Source organism: Balaenoptera borealis, assembly GCF_965194805.1.
Source record: "Balaenoptera borealis genome assembly, chromosome: 11".
Lineage (NCBI taxonomy): Eukaryota > Metazoa > Chordata > Mammalia > Artiodactyla > Balaenopteridae > Balaenoptera > Balaenoptera borealis.
The window spans coordinates 85422181-85449133 of NC_138868.1; the positions used below are offsets into that span (position 1 = coordinate 85422181).

Genomic DNA, 26953 nt, shown 5'->3' on the forward strand with positions numbered 1-26953 from the left:
GGGAGAAAACAAAAGTTCTGGTTTGTTCGATCAAGGGGAGCCACACTCCTTTTACTTTCGCTGTGACAAACAAGTAAAGAGGTGTAAAATATCTGAAAACAGCCTCTTAGGGTTTGGTAGAACGCTTAAGTGGGATGTAGAGAATATACAACAAAAAGAAAAGCAAGTGAGTACTGCTGGCAAACTTTTTCAAGGACAGCTAACGAAATAATAATAGTAGTAACAACAATAATAAGATTGATTTTAAAAGACTTAAGAGTGGCATGGATTCCTAACCACTCTACATGTATTAACTCCACGCCACGGCTCTGTAAAATGGGTGAGGTTATTAAGCCCTTGTTTTTCAAAGAGGAAGTGAAACACAAAGAAGTAACACTCCTGAAGTCCCACCACTAATAAGTGGTGGAGCTGGGGAAAAAAGATCCAGGCAAATTAATTTCAGAGTTAGTGCTCTTAACTAGTAGGTTATGTCCCACAGGTAATATTTGCACATTTTGAAATCACTTTACAAATACTATTTTTACCCCTAAAGTACACAGGGAATACCCAGGGAAATTGGCATTATAATTATTTTTATTTCTTTGCCAATAGTCTGTTAACTTTTGGCAGTTCAGTATCCTTCCCCAACTTCTTAAAAATTCAGCCTACAATCCAAAAAAATAATGGCTAGTGAAAATAAATGTCTTGTAAATCCAGTTCAAGAGAGCGACTAAAAACTAAGGCCCCCAAGGATGTAAAAGAGAAAGCAAAAGAAAAGAAGAGACAAGAAGCCCAAACCCTATGATTAAGCTCCACGTTGTTAGGTAAAGGGGCATTTAATTAATGCTTCTTTAATACCTTGTGCACAGAGGCATGGCTCTACAGAAGCCAAGGAGTCTCCCTTTCATCACTGATTCATGGTATGCTTCTGGCAGGGTCACTTCCTTCTTTGAGCCTCAAAGCTATTCATCAATACAGTGAGGGAAATGGAACAAGGTTAACTCTCACAAGCCAGCTCTCATGTTCTCTCATGTTACCTGTGAGTCTAGGTAAGTGCCGAATGTCTTTAACATGACTGATTATATTTTTTCTTAACCATTTCTCTTCTCCTGATTTTTATGTAATTTCTAATACATAGTAGAATGGTAGAAAAGAAAACATACCACACTGAAAAGTAACTGATACACTAACTTTCCATTCTCATTTCACTGCCAATTCAGCCAAAAGCCTTCTGTAGAATTCTGATGCAGACCATGAAAACACACTGTAAGTGTTCCAAAGTCTTTTCCATATTTGGTAGTCCTATGATTTCCATTGGCAGAACTATCTTGGACTGTCATCTGAAAATCTATCAAAAAGAAATTAAGTAATAGGAATTCATGTCAATGGTATTGGAGAAAGAAATCCTTGAACTTATCTTACTGTGTGAACCTTCATCCATGTAAAAAATCAACAAGAAAGGTTCAACTTTAAAGGCAACATATTCCAATGAATAGAAGGGAGAACATAACACAAATAATATACAATGCTAACATTATGTACATACACATATACACAAGTGGTCTTGAAATATATTCCCAGGTATTAATTGGATTAAAGTTTGCGGCAATAAAGCATTTTTTCTCATAGAGAACATTATTCTTTAAGACACATACAGACACACATATCTGCCCTGCTGGCCTCTCACAGTTTCAGTTGATTCCAGTCATGTCCCCAGTTCATTTCCCTATATATTTATTCTTGGATTAGTGATATTTGAACAGGTGTTCATCTCTTTAGAAATACCTGTGCCATGACTGCAGAGTACTCAGATTTCTTTTTGGCATTTGGTGGCATATGATGCGGAAAGTGACAAGTTGTATGACAGGAGAAGTGAAAGGTGAACCTTAGAGTAAGTAAGACTTTATGCATAGTTCTTAATCCCAAAAGGAAAAGAGAAGGATAGCAGCGAAAGTCATTGGAATAAAGGACCTCTCAGATGAATCAGCATTAGGATAATTCATCGGTTACTGGCTGTCCAGTCGTTTTAGGTTATAAAGCATTCCTGAGTAACTGCATCACTTTATGAAAGGATCTACCTAACTATAGCTTTCTTTTGCTGGAATTAGTTTAGATGGCAATAATATGCATAGAGAATGGCAATTGTGAATTCATGTCTTCCCCAAATTGAAGACACTTGTTAAGGTACAAGTTTACCCAAGACTGCAAATGATTTATCCATACTATACTAACTGAGACTGTGTCTTAGCATTCTTGTTTGTAAAAGGAGATAACAAGGCTAACTTTGAGTAGAGTAATAGCAGGCTACTTAGAAAATACTTTCAGGTTAAGTTTTTTAAACAAAGTTCAGTGTTCACCCACCAAAAGCAAACCAGCTCATTTAGGAAATGCCTTCATACTTTTTCATTGCCACTAAAGGAATTTAAAACACCTGTTGGATATATCCCCTCCTAGAGTGCCATTTGTACACTTATTCCTAATAGGACCTGTTATTTTAAATGCAAGCTCATATTAGAAGGCTCAGAATTGACACTCAGTATTTTTAGTGATCACATGGTTTAGGGTTCTCAGATTTGGGCTCAGACTTACATTTCAAGCATTGTAATCTGGGCTTGTTAAATGATTTCCTTGCAACCAGGAAAAATTGTTTATCTGAATCTAAAGTCCAATTAAAGAAATGTGATAGTGGTGATAGTGGTTGATGAAGCTGACTAGCATAGCAGCTAGGGCGATTATGGACAAGTTACACTTAACCTCTCTGTGCCTCAGTGTCTTCCTTTGAAATTGAGTTTCTTCATCAATGGTGATAAATACTGGTACCAATCTGACAGAGTTATTGTAAGAAATGAAGGCGTTCACAAATTTCCTAAAGGCTTAATGTTTGGCTTGTCATTACTAAATGCTGGTAATTATTAGTAAAATAATATCCCTCTATTATTTATTATATCAAAATAATAATGATAAGGGCCTGTTATTTTAGTATTTCTATTTTCTGGTCATATAGTTTAGACTAACTCATATTGTTTTAATGTGAAACCAAGAAGAAAAAGAGTTTTGTTTTGTTTCTTTAACCTGGTCAAGGAACCCAAATCACCTAATTCAGAAATGTTTCTGACTTGGCATCTGCTTTGAATCTGTCACAGCCAGAGAAAGTTTATTGTCTCAGAAAGTGACAGCCTTGTATTTGTGTAGCATAGAAAAGAAGATACAGGCTAGATAAGATACATACCCCTTATCATAGTCATGCCACATATAGTGCAAAACTATTCCTGCTGGGTTCAAACATTGTGATCCAGAGCCTGCCATTGCCTATTATCAGGAGCAGGAAAGCATAAGAACCGTATGTGTTTGCCCTTAAGTTGGTCTACAACACAAATACTGTCAATCAGCCTCTGATAGTACCCTCCCCATGGACAACCTTCTGTGCTCTTTTGAGCGTGCTCAGATGAAGTCTACCATCAGTGTGGTGGGAGTTCAGTTAGCTTCAAGTGTGTCCAAGCTGAAGGGTGAAATTAACAAATACTAACCAAATTTGTGGCTGTCCAAACTAGGAAAATATTTAAAGAATCAGGACATGAAGAATCAGGCAAATACTCATTTGGCATCAATCCAATAAAAAAGCTTCTTGGTGAGAAAAAAGTTGCCAAAGATGAAAGCCCAGAATAGTGCTACTTTAGCCTAACCACAGTGTCAAAGCAAATAACACACATACACACAAACGCAGAAGGAAGCCCTCTTCACACTAATGCCCCAAAGTCCTTTATGGGTCTTCAAATTGAGCAGATTAGGTAGGTTGATGGTTGTCCTTTACGGACTGGGTCCACCTAACAAGACTGGTTACTACCAGAATATCACTGTTTTGTCATTTAATAGACATCCCAAACTTAATATACCTTGCAATCAAATACACAGTCACTCATGCTTTTCCTGTAGACTTTCCAAAACAGAAAAGGGCAGCTCCATTCTTCCTGGTGCTCAGTTACAAAATGTGATTCATCTTTGACTTTTTTCTTTCTCTCTCCTTTCACATCCAATACAGAAGCAAAATGTGTCAGCCTTATCTTTGAGATAGAACCAGAATTTGACAATTTCTCGATTTTTCCACTATTACCACTCAGGATTAAGATTTCGTTGTCTGTCATCTTAATTATTATCCCTCTGAAATGTGTCCTTAACACAGTGGCCGGAGAACCCTCTGAGAATCTAAGTCAGAAGAATTATGTGACTTCAGTGTCTTCCCCTTCATCATAGTTGAAGCTGAAGTTCTTAAAATGCTGGAAAGTTGCTACATGATTACCCTCCACATTATATATTTGATCTCATCTCCTCCACCTCTACTCCTTGCTCACTCTTTTCCAAACACCTTATACTCTTTAGTCCTTGATGTTCAACAAGTATAGTAGCAGACATTTTCACTTGCTGTTCCCTTTACCTGAATTGCTGTTCTTTTTAGTATCTACAATACTCATCCACTCACTTTTTTAGGTCTTTTCTCAAATATCACCGTCTCCATTATGAGGCCTTGCTTGGATTCCCTGTAATAACCTGCAGCCCCACTAATACACCCTACCTCCTTAGAAGCCTCCCTTCTGCTGTAGAATCTGTTGAATGAATGAATGGAGTGAGCTATGTCTAATTTCCAAAAAAATAAACATCAACCGTAAACACTTGTTGAGAGACGGGTTCAGGGTATAAAGAATAAAAGAAGTGTAAATTCAGGCCTTACCATTCACCATCCATTCCCTCAGGGTTCTGCTATGGTGTATCTTTGAATAAAAAGCAGAATTTGATAAGACTAATTAATACCTTAAATTCGTTAGAATCCCAAACCTTTTATAGTAGAAATGTGATAAAAATTGTGTCAGAGATTCTCAACAAAATGTTAGCAAATTGAAGCCAAAAAAGTATAAAAAAATTATATACCATGACCAAATGGGATTTGTGTCACGTATGTAAGGCTAGTTCAACATTTGAAAATTAATTAATATCCATCCAAGACAAAAAAGGAAAAATAAAAACCATATAAATACATGCAGAAGAAACATTTGACAAAATCCAGCATGCACTCATGAGAAAAACTCTCAGTAAACTAGGAATAGAGAGGGACTTTCTTAACGTGATAAGTACGATCTACAAAAAACCAATAGCTAACATCATACTTACTGGAGAAAAACTCAATGCTTTCCCACTAAGATTAAGCACAAGGCAAGGATGTCCTCCTTTATTATAACTTTTCAATATTGTGCTGCAAGTCCTTGCTAATGCAATAAGGCAAGAAAAGGAAATAAAAGTTGTACAGATTGAGAAGGAAGACATACAGCTGTCTTTGTTCACAGATGACATGATCATCTATGTAGAAAATCTTAAAGAGTTGACCCAAAACTTCTGTAACTAATAAGTGATTATAGCAAGGTTGCAGGATCCAAGGTTAATATACAAAAGGCAATTGCTTTCCTATATACCAATAATGAACAAGTGGAATAGGTTAAGAAAAACCCCACACTATTTACATTAGCAATGCCAAAAATGTAATACTTCAGTATAAATCTATTAAAATAAGTACAACCTCTATAGGAGGAAAACTACAAAACCGTGATGAATGAAGTCAAAGAATAACTAAATAAATGGAGAGATATTGCATGTTCATGAATAGGAAGACTCGGTATTATCAAAATGTCAGTTCTTTCTTACTTAATCTCTAGAAATTCAGTGCAATCCCAATCAAAATCCCAGCAAGTTATTTTATGGATATTGGCAAACTGATTCTAAAGTCCAATGAAGAGGCAAGAGACCCAGAATAGCTGTCACCTCACTGAAGAAGGACAAAGTTGAAGGAATGACACTACCCAACTTGAAGACTTATTATGAAGGTGCAGTAATCAAGACAGGGTGTTATTGGTGAAAGAACAAAGAGATCAGTGGAACAGAATAAAGAGCCCCAAAATAGACCCACATAAATACAGTCAACTGATCTTTGGCAAAAGAACAAAGGCAATACAATGGAGCAAAGATAGTCTTTTCATCAAATAGTGCTGAAACAACTGGATGTCCATAGTAAAAAAAAGAAAAAAAAAAAATCTAACACAGACTTTATATCCTTCATAAAAATTAACTCAAAATGAACCACAGACCTAAATGTAAAACACAAAACTGTAGAACTCCCAGAAGATAACATAGGAGAAAACCTAGATGACCTTGGGTATGGCAATGACTTTTAAAATATAACACCAAAGGCACAATCCATGAAAGAAAGAATTGATAAGCTAGACTTCACTAAAATAGAAAATTTCTGCTCTGTGAAAATCACTATCAAGATAATGAAAAGAAAAGCCACAGAGTGGGAGAAAACATTTGTAAAAGACACATCTTGTTAGGATAAAGTGGCAACTTGCAAGCTTCTTACATGTGCAACTGGTGTAATTTATTTTGGTATGTAGTGTGAGGTACAGACTTTAGTTTTCAATGGGTGTGTAGTTTTCTAGGCATCAGTTTTAGAGATTATACCTTGACTTTATCACAATCAAACTTCCCAGACATACTTAGAAGTATTTGTGGATATTCTTTTCTGTTTAATTTGTATATGTGTTCATTCATGTAGTAATGCTACAATGTTTGAATTGTAGTGGCTTTATAGTTAAGTTATATAGCTGCCTGTTAATTAACACTCAACTTCTAATAAAATTTATGACTTGTACCTGAATGCCTCCAGATTATGTTCTTCATTCAGACTCTTTACTATTCACTCAATATAAATTCAGAGCTGATATACATTAAAAACTGAACTAAGGTGGCTAACATGTTTTAGTTTTCATCTATATTCCTAGATTTAAAATATGAGAAAGTAATAGAATGCAACATTTTTAAAAACCTCTAATGACTCACATTTTCTATCTCTAATTAAAACAGAATACCCTGTGGAATATCTTTGCATCATTTACCTGGTTTCATTAATTCTGTCTGCTGAAGTTAATTTAAATTCACTCTGGTAAAATGAGAGCTCAGTATAAACTTTTAGCATACTCAGTGAGACTTACAAATAGTCATCTTCTAGGTGGTAAACAGTAAACAGTCTTGTTTATTGCAAATAATCTTAGCCAATAAATATTTATGCTCCATTTAAGAATAAAGATGTTAATCTGAGATCACAAAACGATTTTTTTGTTAAAGCTAAAAGCAATTCTGCTTTGATTAGTTGCAAATGCAAATATTACCCAACTTCTTTCTCCTTCTTTGATAATTGTATAGAAATAAAACTAAATATAAGAATGTAAGCCAAACCCACTACAAATGAAACTGCATTACAAGTCCAGTATCTTCAGTGATTTCTAGATGATTTCTATGCTCAAACCTTCATTCTATCCTCTCTTCCTAAACAGAATTGTTTTTTTGTTTGTTTTTGGGTTTTGAGTCACTTTTATTACACAAGGGATTCATATTCTTTATAGAGAAATCAAGTAATCAAATAATCCAAAAATAGATTAAAAAGCAGCCATAATTCCACCTCTCAGATATATTATCACTGTATCTATTTTATAGTATAGCTTTCTTATATATATATTTAACATCTTTATTGGAGTATAATTGCTTTACAATGTTGTGTTAGTCTCTGCTGTATAACAGTGCCTCAGCTATACATATATGTATATTCCCATATCCCCTCCTTTTTGCGTCTGCCTCCCACCCTCCCTATCCCACCCCTCTAGGTGGTCACAAAGCCCCAGCTGATCTCCCTGTGCTATTTGGCTGCTTCCCACTAGCTATCTATTTTACATTTGGTAGTGTATATATGTCCATGCCACTCTCTCACTTCGTCCCAGCTTACCCTTCCCCCTCCCCATGTCCCTAAACAGAATTTTAAGAAGTTAGCCAAGATAAAATGAGAAAGTGATTTAGACTTAGGTTCCAAATTTACACCTTCAATGATTTAAGAAAATTCCTTGACAGCTATACTGAGCCTCAGTTTTCACATGTGTAAAAGGGTGAGGATTAAAAAAACTGATACTTCTGGAAATGCCTGTCATTCTGATTGGATATTTTTTAAATGTTAACTGAAATTTACATGTATAAATTATAAAAAGAAGATGACAAAAAGGTCTCTTATCATTTTATTACCCAGAAAAACCCTGGTGGTCCACTGATAGGAGAATGGTCTTCTCTAAGCAGTTTTCTTCATCCTGATTTCTGGACACTCCCTTCTTTAATTTGCTTTTGGAGGCAGTGGATGACATTTAGGCAAGTTTTATTCAAATTCTTTATGCCTTGATTTTAGGAAAGAAGAATAGTAGCTGTGCTGAGCTCTGCCAGGTCAGATAGAATTTTGGAGTATTCTCTTTCTCTCTCTTGTAGATAGCCACTGTCATTTGGTAAGCCATAAGCCTTCCTTTGCTTTGACTGTGGTTAGTGTGTTTGCTGGATTTCTAAAATGTATTTTTAGTGTTTACTTGTTTAGATTGAAAAGATTGGGCTATATTTTTAAAAGTTTATCCCTTCATTTTGGAAGGCCTTTTAAGTTGTGATATTGCCTGCAAGAGAGCTAACGGAATTCTGGACTCCATATTTTCGTTTTTACCTTTTTTTTTTTTTCTCAGACTTTGAACCAACAATGGCTATGAATGAAAGGAACTCAGACCCAAATATTTTTTCCCTTGTAAAGCACAGAGAATATGGGAAAAAATGAAATTGGGAAATTGTTTTGCTCTCTTCCTCCTCCTTTTTGGTCAGTTACCTCAGTCGTCCACCTCACTTTGTGTTTCTAGCCTGGCTTCAGAAAGACCTGAATTTGATGAACTACACACTGTTGGAGTAGTAGATTGCTAGAAGGAACCAAGATCCAGACAACCTTAAATGGCTGCTTCATGGAATTATATTCAAGAAGGAAGGTCCAGCCAATTTCCTCACTTCCATTGTGAAAGGAGTTCCCTATTCCTAAGAAAATGGACCTATGTCCGACTGACACAGAAGATGGAGATTTATCCCAGTGCATTTATATATGTATAGATATTAAAATTATGTATATATATATATATATATATATATATATATATATATATATAATGCCTAATGGAAATATCTCAGATGGTCTATTTTGTGTTTTTTCTTTAATTTTACTTATAAAATTGTGACCATTTTTTTAACTCAAAAGAGGAGAACCTTAAAAATTAATTAAAAAGACATTCTCAGTAGTCTAAGGTTCAGAGTGACTTGGCAGAGAAAATTGCTGAATGGTTAGATAACAGCGCTGGTATGCTTGGCTATTGTAACACTTTACATTTGAGTTTCTCTTCCTTGAAATTATAGGAACTATATGACTCAAGAGAAAGATTGATAATTAGGAATATTCTGCTTGCTTTTTATATAGCCTATTGAAGAACATTTTGATTAATTATTTGGAGGTCATAGGAAGGAACCTTCATGATCTAACTTTTGAACAAGTAGTGTTGCAACACAAAGCTATGACTTAAAATTAAAAAGGAAATTTGAAATGACCTATTTCTTTTGACATCTCAATCCAGATATCTGTCAGTAAAATGAGTCACTTTTCAGTCAAATGGGTGGTCAGCAGTATAATATTTTTATTGGGAAGCTGAAAGACACCATTGCCAAACAGAGCATCTGCAGTGTTAACATCTATATTTGAGCATCTTTCGTTTTCCCAAGGGGTGCAGATGAGAAGAAGGAAGGCAGAGAAATGCCCTTGAATAAAGCTTTTCAAGATGGATAGAACAGAGAGCATTCCCAGAGGCAGGTCAAGATCAATCCAAGAACAACTCTCTCAGTGCTTTCACAACTAGTTAAAATACAAGACCAGTAGTAACTCAGCTCTCAAATCAGTGCTGAAATCAAGCAGAAGGTTGTTAATATTGATACAGTTAACATACATCAAATAGGACTACTGAATTTTCTGAATCCAAAAGTTCTCCACAGTGTTGACATTTCCTTACTGAACTCCCAGGATTGTTTGGTTTCAAAGGCTGTTGGGCTCAAGATGCATTTTGTTTTAAATAATCCTTCATAAAATTGTTCAGCTTTCAGTCTAATATGATTGAAACCCAGCTTGAGTGTGTTTTATAATGCACTGAACTGGAAAGACTATGGGCATTGAAATATTCAAAACATGGTAGGTGAAGGAGTGATATGTGGGGAGGAGGTGATCAAAGAAATCAGTGAGATTTGATATGTCTTGTTATCTCATTTTATTTACCTTTTAGAACTCTTCCAAATATTAGAGGAAAGAAATCAATATCAATTTTCACCTGTCACGTTCCACACTTCAATTATTAATGAATGTCAAATTTGACCACAGTTTTCTGTACCACCTGCTCTGCAATAATATTTCTGAGCCTTTATTAAAAATGTAAAAGTGTCATTGAATTTCCAAATATGATTCTGCAGTGGCTAATTCAGCTTGTTTTGTTAATAAGCAAGTTCTGATGAGTAATACTAATTTAATACGCCTGTATGTAAGGTTAAAGTGTAAATTATTCCCGCCGAAGGTGATGAGACATGACTGCGATGTGGTGGTAAGGCACTCACCTTCCTGAACGAACCCTGCGAGCACACAGTTCTTGGGAGAAACCAGTACTTCATATAGTAGCAAATCTGATATTATTTTGCATGTCTCCTGTAGCAGTGGAATGCACATACACACACACACACACACAAACATGATCATGGGTGAAAAAACACACATGCACACCTTAGATGCTTACAGTAATTTCTGAATATAGTTCTCCGGAAAGAAAAAGCTTTACTGATGATTTGTATTTTTATAGTTTATTATTTTATCCATACTAAAACACTTCATGAAGCCACTTACTGTTTTGTTGTCCATGGAATCCTTTCAATTTTGAGATGCTAAATATAAATCGAAATAATGAGTATAGTCCTTGGCCATGAAAGACTAAGTTACAGAGAACCCGGTGACTGGAGGTCAGAGCTGCCACGGAATTATTCTCTGCTCCAGAGACCATTAGAATATCACTGTGTACCCACTTAAGGATAGAATGTTGCTATTGAGAAACTAGCTCTCTTTTATTTCTACTAAAAGGAGAGAACAGTAGGGGACCTTGGCTGCGTGAGTGTATGAGACTGTCTCTGTTTTGTACAATAAGCCAAAAACATACATGAAATAGCTTCGGGTCTTTTGTCTTTTGTACCCAGCTCTTTCCTCTATTGCTCCTGATCAATTACACTTAAATCAACGAGAGTTGCTTGAACATTTTGACAGTTATGTTCCCCATACCCTGAAGCATTTTTAAAGGGTTACTGGGATAAAGTTATTTCAAAAAATACTCCCTCCAAATTTTTTCAGGGTGGCCTCAATGAAAGTAACTTAGACGAAAAAAACTTCACCTTGAGTTCCTGGCATACCACTCTAAGGTCAGGCAAGCATAAACCTTCATAGCAAAACCTAAGTTTGCTCCCAGTTGAGAACTTGGTTTCCATGGTCTTATATAAAAAGTATATGGAGACTTTAATTCCCTATAAGCCCTTTCCAAAGAGTAAGTACAGTTCATCATTTGTAAGAGATGATGAAAATTACAATTTTGTTGAATAGGTGGAACATATATATAATATATATATTTATTATATATATATATATATATATATATACAATATATAAAGTTACTATTCAGAGTCCTAAAACATGGATTTTTCTTACTTACCAAGAATGAGCAGTAACTTGATCTCTAAACACAATAAAGCACCTGGTTATAGCAGAATCATAACAAATATTTGATATCAGAATGAATTCACTGTTCAGGTGTAAAGAGGGAATACCTTCAGTTTTCCTCTTTCTTGTACCCCATTATTGCATCCTGGACAGAGGGGATTTTCTTGATTTTAATCTAAAGGAGAAATGTTCACTTTTTTTAAGATGGAAATTGACAACCTCAGTAGGCAGAGGCACTGTTTTTATTTGGCTGAATTCATGTTTCTAGAGATAATTCAAGGTATAATAGGGTTTTCTCTGCCACTCCAAAATCTGAAAATGATAAGCATCTCACCAGAGTTTCAGGACGGCCCATTACCAATTCTGTGGAAAGGATATTCAAAATACCATGCTTCATCAATGTCTTCTTTGACTTATTAATCAATGGACAACTACTGAGTTAAGACAGTGTCTTATCCTTGCTTCAAAAAAACAAAAACAAAAACAAAAAACCACAAACACAAAAAAACTGTTAATGATGAAAACTTATTGTGCCAGGCCTTAGTATGGCCTGACTTGGAAATTTAGTTTCAGAGGCTTTTGTGAATATACCAAGGAACGAGGACCTAGGTGTATCTTATTCCCACAGGCCGTCAATAAATATTTGCTTAATGGAGAAAAAATTAATATATAGTATAGGAGAGAACCGGACAGATGCTTAACATTATTGAGTGATAGCAATGCCCAAACTCATCTGTGATCAAACATTATGAAGTATCCTCCTAAGGATAAACTTATTACAAATAAGAAGTGAAAATTCAATTATGGAGATAATTTCAGTTTCAGCTCTGATATGCAAAAAGCTTGGAAGTTGTCACTGTATCTTGTACTTACAAGATAATGCTGTACAAAATGAAAATCAATGACTTTTCTCAGACGTGATTAATAAAACATGTAACTATGAAAGAATTTTAAAACTGTAATTATGTATGTGTATATATGTGTCTCTGAAAAATCTGTGTCAAAGAAAACTGCGGCTATCAGTATAAACTCATTTAACTTCTATCTCCTTACCTTTATTTCCTCCCAAACTTACCAGTATCCATCCAACTCGAAGGATACAAGTGATTTTTATATACCGTGCAAGGTTTTTTTCTTATTCATATGCCCATGTTTCCCCAATTCTCTAAATTATTATCTACATCTTCAGGATCTCCTTTATCAGTTCCTTCATTTCAACATATAAAATATAAGTCCTTCTCATTCTAAAAAAATCTTCTTTGCTAATTATTTTCTCTTTTCATCCAAACTCCTTCAGAGCAGCCTATTCCCACTGTCTTCACTAGCCCCGCCTGACCCCCACAGGCAGCCCTACACTCTCAATTTATTGCAATCTGGCTTTCTTGTCCACCACTTCACTGAACTGCTCTAAGGTCACTGGGGACCTAACTGCCCAAATCCAATGGACACTTACATTCTCTGAAGGATGAAGCTGTCATCTACTTCCTCCTTCTTGAAACTCTATCACCTCTCTCCTTCCCCGAATTCTTTCTCTGCTATTACTTAAACGTTGTCAGTACTCAGAATTCTCTGAAATCTCATCCATTTTCATGATTTTAATGACTGCTAAGTGCTGATGACGTTCAAATTTTTATCTTTCCATGTCTTCATGTGCATGTCCAGTTATCTACCAGTTTGTCTCCTGAATTCTACAGGTGCTTTAAAATTCTACATGTGCAGAACTAAAGTCTTTTCCCCAATTCAGTTCTTTATCCCCTATTTCCAAACTCGATGATACCACCACCCAACCTTAGTCACACAGATGGGGGTTCAGCCTCCGCCTCCTACTTCTTCCTTTCTTCCCAAGATCAAGCCTTGCTTGTAATTTCCTAAATAAAATTAGAACTTATTTCCTCCCTTCATTTATACCTTATTTCAGACCCTTTTCTTCTTGCTATTACCTGGTCTAGAAGTTACCAAATTGCTGTTTGGTGGAACCAGTTGTTAGACACTTCTATTAAAAAAGGACTCTAGAGTCAAATAGCTTTGAGGATGGCTGTGTACCATACGCCTGCTGTGACGATCCAGAATGAACATTAGCCTACAGCAGCCCCGAGAAGCTGTACAGTAAAGAAACCTGATTAACTTTACTTAAGCCAGGTTCTCCCTTATGCCGGCCTATAAACATTTCAGTAGGGACAGGAGAGGAGGTGGCAGCGTGAAAGTCCCACTCGAAAATAAAAAACACTGTTCCTCAGAAGAGTGGGGCATAATTGTCTCCAAGCTTCTTCAAATTCCTCATCCATACTGACGTCAGTGGTCTAAAATGCCACCTGAACTTGTCCTTTCCATCCTTAGCTATTTTCTCAGGAAACCAGCTCCACGTACATGGATGGCTAAGACCGCTCTCCTCCTCCTCGCTGCCTCCTTTAGGGGCACTTGCCACTGCCTGGTGACACTGCACTGATGCTCCAGAGCCTGTGCCTGTGGCTCCGTAACACACCCCTCTCACACTCACGGCTCTGGACTTCCGCTGTCCTCTCTGCCTTGAGTGTCCTTGCCCTTCACCGGCTGACTCACCAGTTTTTCACGAGTCCTTTAAGACTTAGCTTAGGGACTGCCTCTTTAGATGACATTTTTTGCCTCACAGTTCCCCCTCTTCTTCCACAAACACTGACTAAACGCCCTGAATATGCCCGTCACAGCATGTCACGTGCAGGATGAGACATCTGCTGTGCATCTTCCCCTCTCACTCCACTGCTAAAGGGCCAACGCTACATCTTGCTCATTGTTCCACTCCTCTAACATTCAATCCATGACTAATGAACTAACTCCATGTTATTTTACAGATGAGGGAAACAGAGGCAGGAAGTAGAGTAAGTAGAGCAGCACAGCCAAGGTCACACCACTAAGTAGCAGAGCCACACTGTAGACTCAAGAAGCTGGGTGCCATTACTGTTCACAGAGGTGGTAGTCTTCCCATTCACCAAGGTCAAAAAAATAAAATGAACACTGATAAACTCTCTTAGGAGTTTTAGGAACTAAGACACTTCGGTCCTTGAAGTGGGGACACTGCTTGCAATAGGCAGAATTCTAACAGAGCCCCTAAGTCTCCTACTTACTGAAGTACACAAACCTTCCACTTATCCAATCAAACCCTAAATCTGGGTGCTGTAGTGAAGGGATTTTGCAGACGGAATTAAGGTCAAAATCAGTTGATTTTTTAAGATAGGGAGATTATTCTATGTGGATGTGACCTACTCCGGTACCCCATGAAAAGGACCTGAACTCTTTCTGAATTGAAGTACAAAAGGGACAAGAGAGAGACTCTCCATTGCTGGCTCTGAAGAAGTCCAATGCTGTGGCAGGGAAGGCAAGCGAGAGGCCTCTAGGAGCTGAGACTGTCCCCCGACTGACAGTCAGCAAGGAAATTGGGACCTCTGTCCTGCAACTGCAGAATCTGAATTATGCCAACAAGCCGAAGAAGCTTGGAGACATTCTTTCCCAGAGCCTCTGGATGCTAACACAGCCAGACTGACATCTTGACTTCAGCTCTGTGACCCACACAAACTATGGTGAACATCCAACTTTTGGGGCTCAATGTCTTACACTTAAATTTCACGTGCTTTAACACTCTCAGGAGGGAAACCACATGTTCCCGTTTGTATCTGAGCAGGAAACCCAGTCACGCTGTGCCTGGACTTCTGACCTGCAGAACTGTGAGCTAGTCTAATAGGTATTGTTTTCAATCAGTAAAAGTGTAGTAAAAGAATTAATATTCTACTCAACCTCCAGGTTTGTGAACAAAATAAATGACTGTCATTGTTTTAGGCCACTGTTTCGGGGTGGTTTCTTATGCAGCGATAAACAATCAGAATACCTATACTTATGAAGACAGTAAGGTATATTTATACAATTTAACTGCTTTGAACAATCACTTAAAGAATGAGGAATTCTATTATATGCCATCATTTGGAGAGGAACTGGTATCACTTTCTGGAGAGTAGCTTTTGGTACCTAACAACAATCCTACATCAGGAGTTTACCCTAAGAAAATCAAAGATGTGGGCAAAGATTTATCTACCAACATGATGACATAAGATTGTTCATAACCAACCCTAGAAGAAAGCTAAGAGCCTCCAAATTGGGATTGGTTTCAATAAAAACAGCTCACCGTCTGAAGGAATGCGCTATGAAGCCACTAAGAAAAAATGACAAGAGGTCTCCACCAGAGTTAATGAATGGGATTCAGGAGTTCTACATTCAAAATATATCTGTGCGTTTTTCCTGGGAGATGATGCATAAGCTTAATCAAATTCTCTGATGTAGAAGAATATTTAGGGATATGGCAAAATATTTTTGATACTTTTTTAAGACAAAAGAGCAGATTAGGTGTGTGTACATGCAGAGGTGGCTTTTATTTCCTTCAATAAGTTGTTCATTGTTTTCAAACATTTGCTCAATGAACATCTATTTTTATATTCAGAATATGTTTTAAAAATTGAGAGTCTAAGAACTTCAAATTCTTTAATGTTTCATTACTAAAGCCAGTCAAGTTTTCAATTGGGAAAAAGGGAAAAAAATTACAAACTTCCTTTACTTTTAATATAATGGTTTAATCAATCTTCTAAAACTGATTTCAAAGAAATTCTAAACAAATAAGCAAACAAACAAAAAACCCTCCCCACAGTCAGAGCAAAGTAGACTAAAATTCCTGACTAGTTCTAAATAGCACATCAAAGTGCAATTACATGAAATAGTTTCTCCCTCTAATGGAGGGAATTAGAACACAGTGTTAAATTTCTGTGAAAAAGTGTACCCTCTTCCTACAAAGTATTCATAATTCATGTCCCTTACATGGAAATATGGAACCAAAAAAGTTAGAAAGTAAAATTGCTTGATATTCTATTACTTAAATAAGACTAATGATAAGGCTTTGGAATAATTTTCCTTCCTGTCATCTGCTCTCCTTCCTCCCTTCTCGACACTGGCTAGCGTGATTTTTCTGGGACAAAGCTCCCATCATATTGGATATCAAATTTTATGTTCAACTTTTCTCCATTTGACATTGAAATCAATCATTTCTCATATAATCAAGGGATTCATAACCTTGATTTTTTTTTGTGGGCTACAAAATATTCCACTGAGTGGGTTTACTGGTTAACCATTTTACACATTTAAATTCTTTCCAACTTTTCAACATTATCAGACAAAATAACCGTTTTTATGCATGAAGGCTTTTTTCCATATTGAGAATAACGTTCTTGCAATAAGTCCATAAAAATGAGTTTGAGATCAAAGCAAGTGAACATTTTTAAGGCTCTGAGGTACCTATCTCCAAACTTCTTTCCAAAAGATTTCTGAGATTTTAAACTGCCATCAGTGATGTATCATTTAGTATATAACCTCTACTATAACTGTTGGCTTACTTCCTCACTTAGAGTGCAAGTTATTTGAAGATAGGGGGTGTATTTTATTAAGTGTTTATCCCCAGCACCTGTGCCTAGCACAACATAGACGGTCAATAAATAATTGCTTAATAAGGAAAATCCCTGCCAATACAAGATGTACATGTGTGAAACACAGTGTGTTTTTCTCTAACTGGATAGATGAAAACTTGCCATCTTCTTTAATGTGCAATTTTTTTGCTTATAATTAGTAATTAAATTTCTCTTTTAGATTATATTGTAAAAATTCAGATTCTCTGAGGCAAATGGGCCTGGCACTACCCATTAGCTATATAACCTTGGACAAGTTCTATAACTCTAGGCCTCAACTTCCTCATCTATAAAATGGAGATAAGCTCCCATATCACAGAGCTTTTGTGAGGAGATAAGCTCCCATATCACAGAGCTCTTGTGAGGATTACGAGTTAAAACACATATAAAATTAGAAGAGTGTTTGGTACACAGCATATGTTCAATTAATGCTGAATGAATGAACATGTGAATGCAAGCAGTAGTGAAGGGCTTAAAATGAAATAGTCTCATCCCACTCCCACATACAGCATTCAAGAAGCAACCGATTCTTTACTCAGGTTTTTAATTGTAAAATACGATATGCGTACTGAGAAGTGCACAGAACAAAACTGTCAATGTGACAAATAAAAAGAGAATACTTACATAACCACTACTCAAATCTGAAAGTATTGATATTTGTCAGTATCTCAAAACCCCCCCATATCCTTTTCTCATCACAAGCTCCTTCCCTCTTCCCGGTTAAACACCATCCTCACTTCTTGACAATCATTTCCTTTAACCTGCATGCATCCCTAACAAAAGAGTTTAGTTTTCTCAACATCTAACTTTATGTAGAGGATCATAGTATATGAAGTCTTGTGTATCTTATTTCTTTCACTCAACATTGGTTTAAAAAATTCATCCACATTGCTGCCTGTAGATCTCGTTCATTCAATTTTATTGCTTGATAGTTTTCCCACTGTACGAATACACATTATTTAATTTTTGACTCTTAATGGACATTTGGTTTGTTTTCAGTTTGTGCTAATGCAAATCATGGACAGGAATCCTGCTGTACCGGTTATTCTGGTGCATTTACACAGGGCGGGGGTGAGGGTTGCTGGGTCACAGGCTATTTATATACCTTCAGTTGATGGAGAGTGCTAAATGCTTTCCAAAGTAGTTGCGTCGATTTATACTCCAGTATAAGCAGGGTAGAAGATTCCCATAGTACTCCAGGTCTACAATACCTGATACTACCAGATTTTATGTATCTGTCAATCTGATTGGCATGTAGTTTCATTGGTTTTGACTCACTTTTCTCTTATTACTTAATGAAGTTGTACACTTCTCTGTGTTTACTGGCTGTTTGGATTTCCTTTTTTATGAGGTTTACGTCAACTATTGTTATTTTTTATTCTTTTTTTTATTATTATTTATTTATTTTTGACTGTGTTGGGTCTTTGTTGCTGCGTGCAGGCTTTCTCTAGTTGTGGTGAGTGGGGGCTACTCTTCATTGTGGTGGCTTCTCTTGTAGTGGAGCACAGGATCTAGGTGTGCAGGCTTCAGTAGTTGTGGCACGTGGGCTCAGTAGTTGTGGCTCGCAGGCTCTAGAGCACAGGCTCCGTAGTTGTGGCGCACGGGCTTCGTTGCTCCATGGCATGTGGGATCTTCCCGGACCAGGGCTCGAACCCGTGTCCCCTGCCTTGGCAGGCAGATTCTTAACCACTGAACCACCAGGGAGGCCCAACTATTGTTATTTTGAATTCTTCTCCATTTCCAAGTAATACTCTTACATGACTATTTTCTCACTAAATTGGAGGCATTATCTGTTCACTTTCTAACTTACTAAGTAAGAGTTTAGTTCCTTTACACTCTTTCCTATGTCCACACTGCTCAGTAAAGTTATGTCATCATTAGTTATTCCACTGCTCATGATCTCTTTGACTTGTAGTGATATACTTAAAAACCGACATTGTTGATCAACTATAAACTCTCTCAACGTCACGCTTTGTAAAATGAGGACATTCATACTATCTTCCCTTTTTTCTACCTCCTGTCTACCTTCGAAACCTAGCTTTTACGTTGTCAAAGTTGAAATTTATATTCTGTTCTATGTGCAGTTAAGTCTTCTGTTATTTGAGAGTCAGTACGGAGTAAGGTTTAAGAGAACAGGCAGAGAGCCTAAACTCAAAGCCTCGATCCAACCCTAAATTAGGTACAGCCTGGGCAAGTTCCTTCCCTGTCTCTTAGCTTCCTTTTCTCAAAAGTGGGAATGATATTAGCACCAACCTCATAAGGCTATTCAGAGGATTAAATGAGTTAATATATGCAAAACACTTAGAGCCTAATATATACTAATTACATACTAGTACACAATACATTTCAGTACATACCAAGTTAATACTAATACATACTAAGTATAGTTTAGGTTAGTTATTTGTTATTACATGCAAGTTGACAATAAAAGCTGCAAACCAAGACAGTATTGCCATTATTACAATTAAGTTAATATTGCCCACTGCAGACGTACTGTGTCTCTGTGTATAGACTACACCTCGTTCCATACTGTGTCAGTGTCACTGCCCTTGTGCAGGGTGACCACATACCCCAAGCCGCCTGGGCTGTTCCAGTTTATACCTGTTGTCCTGATGTTACAGCATTAGAGCGTCTCCTTACACTATTGAAGTGTAAGGAGTTTGGACAAGTTCTGGTTTGGACAACAAATTACATAGGTGGTCATTACCCCTGTGTGTCACTGAAAAAGGGGACATCTATAGTGTCAAGTTTAAGTGGATTCTTCTCTTCCTCACCATTAGTAGGTTAAAAATCAACCATAGTTTAGTTTGCTTCATGTTTATGTCAGTATAGCCTTTTCTCCTCTGGAGTTCAACTTCCTTCTCCTCTTCCTCTTCCTCCTCCTTTCCAACAGTGTCTAATACCTAGTAAGTACAATATGCCTCAAGGTGTTTCTAAGCTCTCAATCACACAATCAATAGAAGCCTCTCCAATCTAGACTAGCTGCTCTCTGCACTGAATCTCCTATTACCTTCCTTCTTGGTTTACTGCCCCATTTTGCTGGATTATTTCTATAAATAGCTTAAGGTGTATCACAGGAGGTAAAATTTTCAAATTTCTTTGTGTGCAAAATATCTTATTCAGCCTCCACTTATGACTAATAGTTTGGCTGGATACAAACCCCTAGGGTGAAAATTATGTGCCTGAAAAACTTTGGAGGTATCTTTTCTAATGCCTTCCAGGATCCATGGTGCTGATGACAAGTATGATAAAGTCAGATTCTAACTTTTTTTTTAGGTGACCAGTATTTTTCTCTCTGGAATGGATGTATCCTCTCAGTATTTTATTCTATTTTAATTTATTTTTTCAGTATTTTAAAGTTTCACAATGAAGGGTGCTTAGGTATGAGTCTATTCTTGTTCATCTTGCTCAAAACTTGAGTAACTATTTTCAATCTAAGGCCTGATATCTACTTTCAGCTATGGGGAATTTTGTTGCCCTTTGACAGCTTCCCTCCATTTTTTTTCTGGGTCGAGTTTCTAACAGTAACATGTTGGATCTCCCAGATGCAGCCTTTCTAACATATTTCTATCACATTTTGCATTGTGTCTTTCTTTTTTATATACTGAGAAATTTTTTAAATTCATACTGAATTTATTTCAGCAACCATATTTTTATTTCCAAGACCCCTCTCTTGCTTTCTGACCATTCTCTTTTTAATTAACACCCTAGTCTTATTTTATAGTTGCTAGCTCTTTTTAAACCTCTCTCAGGATACTAATCAGGGTTTTTTCTTAAATTATTTTGTTCCCTAAATTGTCCCTGGTTCTACTAGGATATGTTTTCACTCTTTTTCCCCCTCTCTCATGTTGTAAACTTTACTCAACTATCAGGCAAATGACAGTTATTTTCTATTTAAGAATGAGTGCAGAAAGCTCCCTGAAGTCAACGATTGATTGGTTTCTTATGCAGGAAGAAGCGGGGAGTAACTGTAATAGGATCCTTCCCAAACACAATTTTCTAGGGTGTAAAAACTCATACTAGCTGCCCTAGTTCTCGCCAGTTTCACTGTTTTCAAAATGAAATCATCTCATTTCAGGAGCGTGAGGGCGGGGCTGGGAGTCCACTCCTCCAAACCCAAACCTTCAATGAGCTCCCCTATTTCTGTCACACTTTTAACTAACTCAACCCTCTCCCCTACATGCGCATCTGAGCATGGGGCTACTTCTGCAGGTGGCGTCAGAATCCTCCTCAGTTGCAGGTGGTCTCTGTGCATATTCTAGGTGAAGCTTTTCATCTGTTCTACTGCTTCAGTTTCACACTCTTCCACTTGTCTTCCGTCTTTCAAAACTATGTTGAAATCTCTTGATTGTTGTGGGCTTATATACTTAAACACTCTGATACCATCATTGTAGTGTCTTGTGAAAATGGAGGAGAGCTGCAAGCGTTCTCAGTGCATTGTGAATCTGCTATTCTGTGGTCCCAGTGTTTAAACTTCTTGGTCTTCCCCAGTGTCTATCATTGCTTTTAGAAATACAATTTCCTGGTCTTCTCGTGAAGGAAATGAATACATCACATCTAAAATGACAAGGAATGTGGGTTAGATGCTCTAGGGTCTTGTCGTACTCTGCCATTTACTAATAAACCACTTACATGTTACAAATTGTAGGTGCTCACTTATAAAACGAAAGGGGGTAACTCTACATGAAGTATAGATTTCTCCTACTCTAACATTTCATAATTTCCTAAGTTTTTTTCTTAAAATGTCTCTACATTATCATTAATTTTAATTTAAAAAATAAAAATCTAACTTTCTCTTTTGAAAAATCAAAGAGTAATTACCATAATCCTACAATAATGGGATAATTAGTTCTGAAACCTGTCAAGTTTCATGTTTCATACGAAAAGAAAATCATATTAAATAATTTTAAAAAATTAAACATGGACTTTGTAGCACAAAGACAAGGTCCCCCCAAATAGTGTTCCTTTATTTACTAGAAATGTTCAGCTCTGCATTAAGTTCAAATAAAATAAATATTTTTGAGGTGCAAAAATTTCTTATGAAAATCAATTTTTCTTTTCTGTCCATACAAACAAAAGTATGGAATGACATTAGAGGTCTGGTTTATTTGGTAATATAATGTAACTTCTTGATATTTTTTATTTTAGGAAAGGAGAATATCAACATCAAAACTTTTTTCAACTTTACTTTTATTTAAAATGAGGCCATATTTTCCTCTTATAAAAAGAGAGTTCTACTAGAACTGTCAAGTTTCTCATCTGTAAAACAAGAGCACTGAATCAGCTGACTATATTCATTCAGAACTGAATTTCTTTATCGTATGATCACTAAGGTTCTCCCTAAATCTAATATACTAAGGTTCTAAGGAAAGGAAAATATATTACTAATGACATGTTTTGATTTTTATTTCTTAGAGTTCAAATGTCCACCATTCACCTTGGTCTAAGCTTAAGGAACCATTCAAGGGGATACAATGCAGATGGGAGGGAAAAACAGAACCCTCACACAAGCTGTGCCGTGTTGCAATCAGGCTTCCGTTTGAAAAATAATCTTCTCTATAGCTTTAAAGTGATAACTTTGTACCGGCAATGCTTCTTGTTTCAGACTGATTTTCTCTGGCTCTTCCTGAACACTTTCTGAGGAATCATTGACCTCTTCGATTTCTGAGGAGGAAGGACTCTCTACTGTCACAGTCACAGGAAATTCTGATGGACCGGAGTGTCACAAGAAGAAGATAGGAAACCACAGAGTTGTTAAACTAAAGTGCAAAGAAAGAAGACAAGATTGTAAAAAAGATAACACAAGTCAGGTACCAAATATCCAAATATTAGAGGACATTTAACAAAAGTGATCTGAGGTATCATTATTTATAAATGTCTCTCACTGCTCCTTAGTCTAAAACAGGCAATGACTAAGTAAAATTACAGTAACTTTTTTTTGCTATGTTACTGTACAGACCTCTGTTGTACATGGTTAGGATTAGTAATGGGAATTGCCCATATTATTTTATTAAGGTTCTTTCACAGAAGCCAAGTGAAGAGCCAAGGTAAACATTTTCTCTCAGATCAACTTTATACTGCAAATAAAAAATTTATTCTTCACTATCAGACAAAAACAGTCCGGAAGAAAATGTAGTTTTTCAGAGGAAAATACATCAGTAAAGGGACTGAAAGAATCAGAAGAATAATCAGAAAGTCAACATATCTAAGCTGTGTATGATAGATGTTAGAATTTTTAAAAAATAAATCACATACACATACACAACTAAAACTGACCCATCAAAAATTTCACCTTCTCATCACCCTTAAGCCAAAACTAGGGTAACAGTAATACAATTCTCCTGTCAAGCTTCACTGCCACTGCAATGTTGTTCAACTGGACATTTCCAAATATTTAAAACCTGACCTGGCCACAACACCATAAATTCTACAGATCATAAAGAAGTGTGCTGGCATTATGTAACTACGCAGAAGACAAGTCACTAGGACATCATTTTGACAACAAGCAGCAAACCTGCAGCATGGGAAATTCCCAACAGGAGAACGAGGCGCACACCCCTCCCTCTGGGCATGCAAGGGCAGGACTGACACCCAAGGTGCTCTTCTCTCAATCTCAGCAATGGTGCCTTTCACAGAGCAACTATGCAGTCTCCCAGAACCACTGGGAAGGAGAATCTGATACACACAGTATTAGCTTGCCATGAGGCCATAAGCGAGGGAATGTGTGTGGCCTTGGTGAGAGAGCAGAGGTGAGGGAGATGTTGCTTTATATTGGCTTTCAGATCAGGAATTTGTACATATAGCCTGCAAACAATGTTTCTTGCAAACATATGAACATTCTTGAGTATGACAGTTCCATGTGAGGGGTCAGAAATGGCAGTCAAGTTCGTTTCACTGGGTAACAGCTGATTTGCGGACTGGAGAACAGGCTTCCTTGTTTACAGACAACTACAAGGCTGCCAGTTGTGTGCCAAATCCACACAACTACACAGTTGCATTGGGAGAGTGACCAAACATGTTTTACATGGATTTATTTCAGAGAGGGAAATGCTTCTTGTAAGGCTCTGTCAGTTTAAAAAGCAAGAAGAATGACCATCCACCTTTCCCAACTCAAGCCCTATATATCATAAATATGATAGCTACACACCAGCAACTGATTACATACATCACGAGCTTTGATGAATGCAAAGCCCCTAAAAAGATATCAACAAAATGAAGTTAGATCTTGATGTAAATACATCACCAGTTAAACTCAGTTAATACAACTATTTAGTATTATGTACAGTATCCATACAGAATTGGGTATAAAAATAAATAAGCTCAAAAGAAGGACCTGGAGGGCTCTGCTACAGAGAAAACTGAACAGAATTCAGCCGACTGGCTTGGTGATAACTCTCTGAACTGCTGAGAGGCCCCTTCAGTTCCTATGTTCAGGATGGTTGAGATTTCAGTCTCCCTTATTTAAATGGTGATATTAATCATTCTCTAATCTACCACTCTGTGTGACGAGGATGGACCTGATATTAAGTGTCTCAAGAAGAAGATAGGAAACCACAGAGTTGTTAAACTCAAGTGCAAAGACTGGGGATTCAACACTATAGTTTATGCAACAGCAATTCACATTACCATTTGCAAAAAAGTAGTCGGTTGTCCAATGCGGATTATAAACATCAATTTAACATGAGCAACTGAACAGATATTTTACACAGTAACTACTTCAAGTACTATTTAAAATCAATTCTCTTTGTTTTCTTAAGCAATTGTTAATCCCCAATTTCGTGAATACTACCAAGTAAGTCACTTAAAAATCATCTAGAGCAATCTATTTCACTTCGCAAGCCTAAAGCTATAGTTCAACAATTTTATTTACTGTTCTATGACAAAAATTACTATGAACAGCTATCCCCTGGATAAATAATCAGGTAAAGCTAGTTTGACTCACTAAATCTGATTTACTGAGTTAATAAGCCAGTTGATTTAGAATAGGTCTAATGCATATTTCTCATCCATTCTGCATTAAACTATTTCCCATGCCTAAAATGTCTTTTTTCCCATTCGTACATATCCGAATTCCTACTTCTGTGCTGTAGGGCTTGGCTCAACTACACCTTCCTTTAGTGAAACTTTTCTCACCTGCACAATTGGAGATAATTTTAGTCTCCTCAAAACTCCCACGGGGTTACCTCTGCTGTGACACTTGAGAAACAACTTGAAACTCCCAATTACTTTTTGTTTTTCTTCCTTAGAGGGATCATTAGGCAGAAGCCATGTGTGAGTTATCTTTTTGCCTCTATAGAAAGCACCAGAGACCTCCCACATAATAGAAGTTCCAAAATAAAGAATTCTGAACGACTGAAAAAGACAGGGAATGCAAACACGTTACCTGTTGCTTTTTGCACGTTCTGCAGTACGCCACGGCAGGAAACCAGACACACCAAGTGGTAGAGGTTCAGGACCATAACATTCTTTACCAGCAGAGTGTTTACTTACAGGTTTCTTTGCGGCCAAGCCTATGTTTGACAAAGCATGAAAAGAAGGAATCAAGATGCACCAAAGGTCTACAGAGCAACTGTCACATGTGTACACTTTGAAAGGAATCAAACAGGCACTTGACAATGATGCCAAGGCCATTAAAAAGAGGAACGTTTTGTACAAAGGTTTTACATAAGCCAGCATTTTTTAAAAGTATAAGTTCTCTACCGTAACGTTATTTTAACTAAAACAAAAGTATAGAGATGTGCAGAAATGCAAAAATAAATTTTTAAAATAATCCCAAAGTATGATACATTTCATGTATCATGCAGAAACACTCAAGTTTACTGAATCTTGGAACACCTTTGGCATTTCTGAATCTCAAGGACACAGAAACACAGATACACCCATGACTTCTGCCAAACAGAATCTTCAGAATTAGACCAAAATTTCAATTTAAGATGAATTTTTCTATGTAAAAACAATAAAAGTTATAAGGCTGCAAGTTGCTGGGTGGTAGGTGAGTCAATGTTACTCTCCTACAAGCCTGTCAACCTTCACTGCTCCTTTGATTTCATATAGAAAATACACAAAAAAACAAATGAAACCCACTGGATAAAATAGTGAAATGTGGAGACTTATCCTATATTTCAGTAGTAAAGAGGCAAGTATCTTTATATGAAATATTTGGTTGCAAAAACTAGACTTATGTGTTAATATTTTATTTAGAACAAGCCATATATTAAAATTCACATTTAAATATTTAATTTGAATTTACTGAAAACAAATATCATAGGTTAAAATTGTTATATTTATCCTTCAAATCTACTATATTTTATGTTATTTGATTTATTTTAATAGATCTTTATTGGAGTATAATTGCTTCACAATTCTGTTAGTTTCTGTTACACAACAAAGCCAATCAGCCATATTCATACACATGTCCCCATATCCCCTCCCTCTTGAGCCTCCCTCTCACCCTCCCTATCCCACCCCTCTAGGTCATCGCAAAGCACCGAGCTGATCTCCCTGTGCTATGCTGCTGATTTCTGCTATATTTTAGCAGCATTAGGATGCAGGGTAAAATGGAGTGTATGTGGTAATATAGGACAAATATTTCATAGAGTGTAGCTTACTGATAATCACCACACAATCCTGTGTGATTTACATGCCTCTTAAAAATATATAGGAGCTCAGTTCATTTTGTGCTATTTTATTGTGTTTTTTAACTTAATTACCGTCAAAAAAAAAAGTTTGTACGCACGTGGTTTGTATGTGTATACCCTTCCTTTACTTTCAGAAACTAATGCAAATACATTTGTATTAAATTTTTTTTAATTACACTTTTCTT

General features: G+C 36.7%; 1 protein-coding gene across 4 annotated transcripts in view; it reads right to left on the reverse strand.

Moving 5' to 3' along the window:
• LOC309604945 (centrosomal protein of 78 kDa-like) overlaps positions 1-26953 on the reverse strand; it is a 58779-nt gene that overhangs the window by 17458 nt on the left and 14368 nt on the right. For 3 of the 4 annotated variants that reach the window (XM_082340058.1, XM_082340057.1, XM_082340056.1), the window contains one exon: positions 25514-25640. In XM_082340058.1, the coding sequence (XP_082196184.1) occupies positions 25514-25640 (127 nt within the window). Of the gene's footprint in view, positions 1-17657; positions 21688-22714; positions 25641-26953 lie in introns of those variants that run through there. The other variant, XR_014231168.1, reaches the window with a different exon arrangement.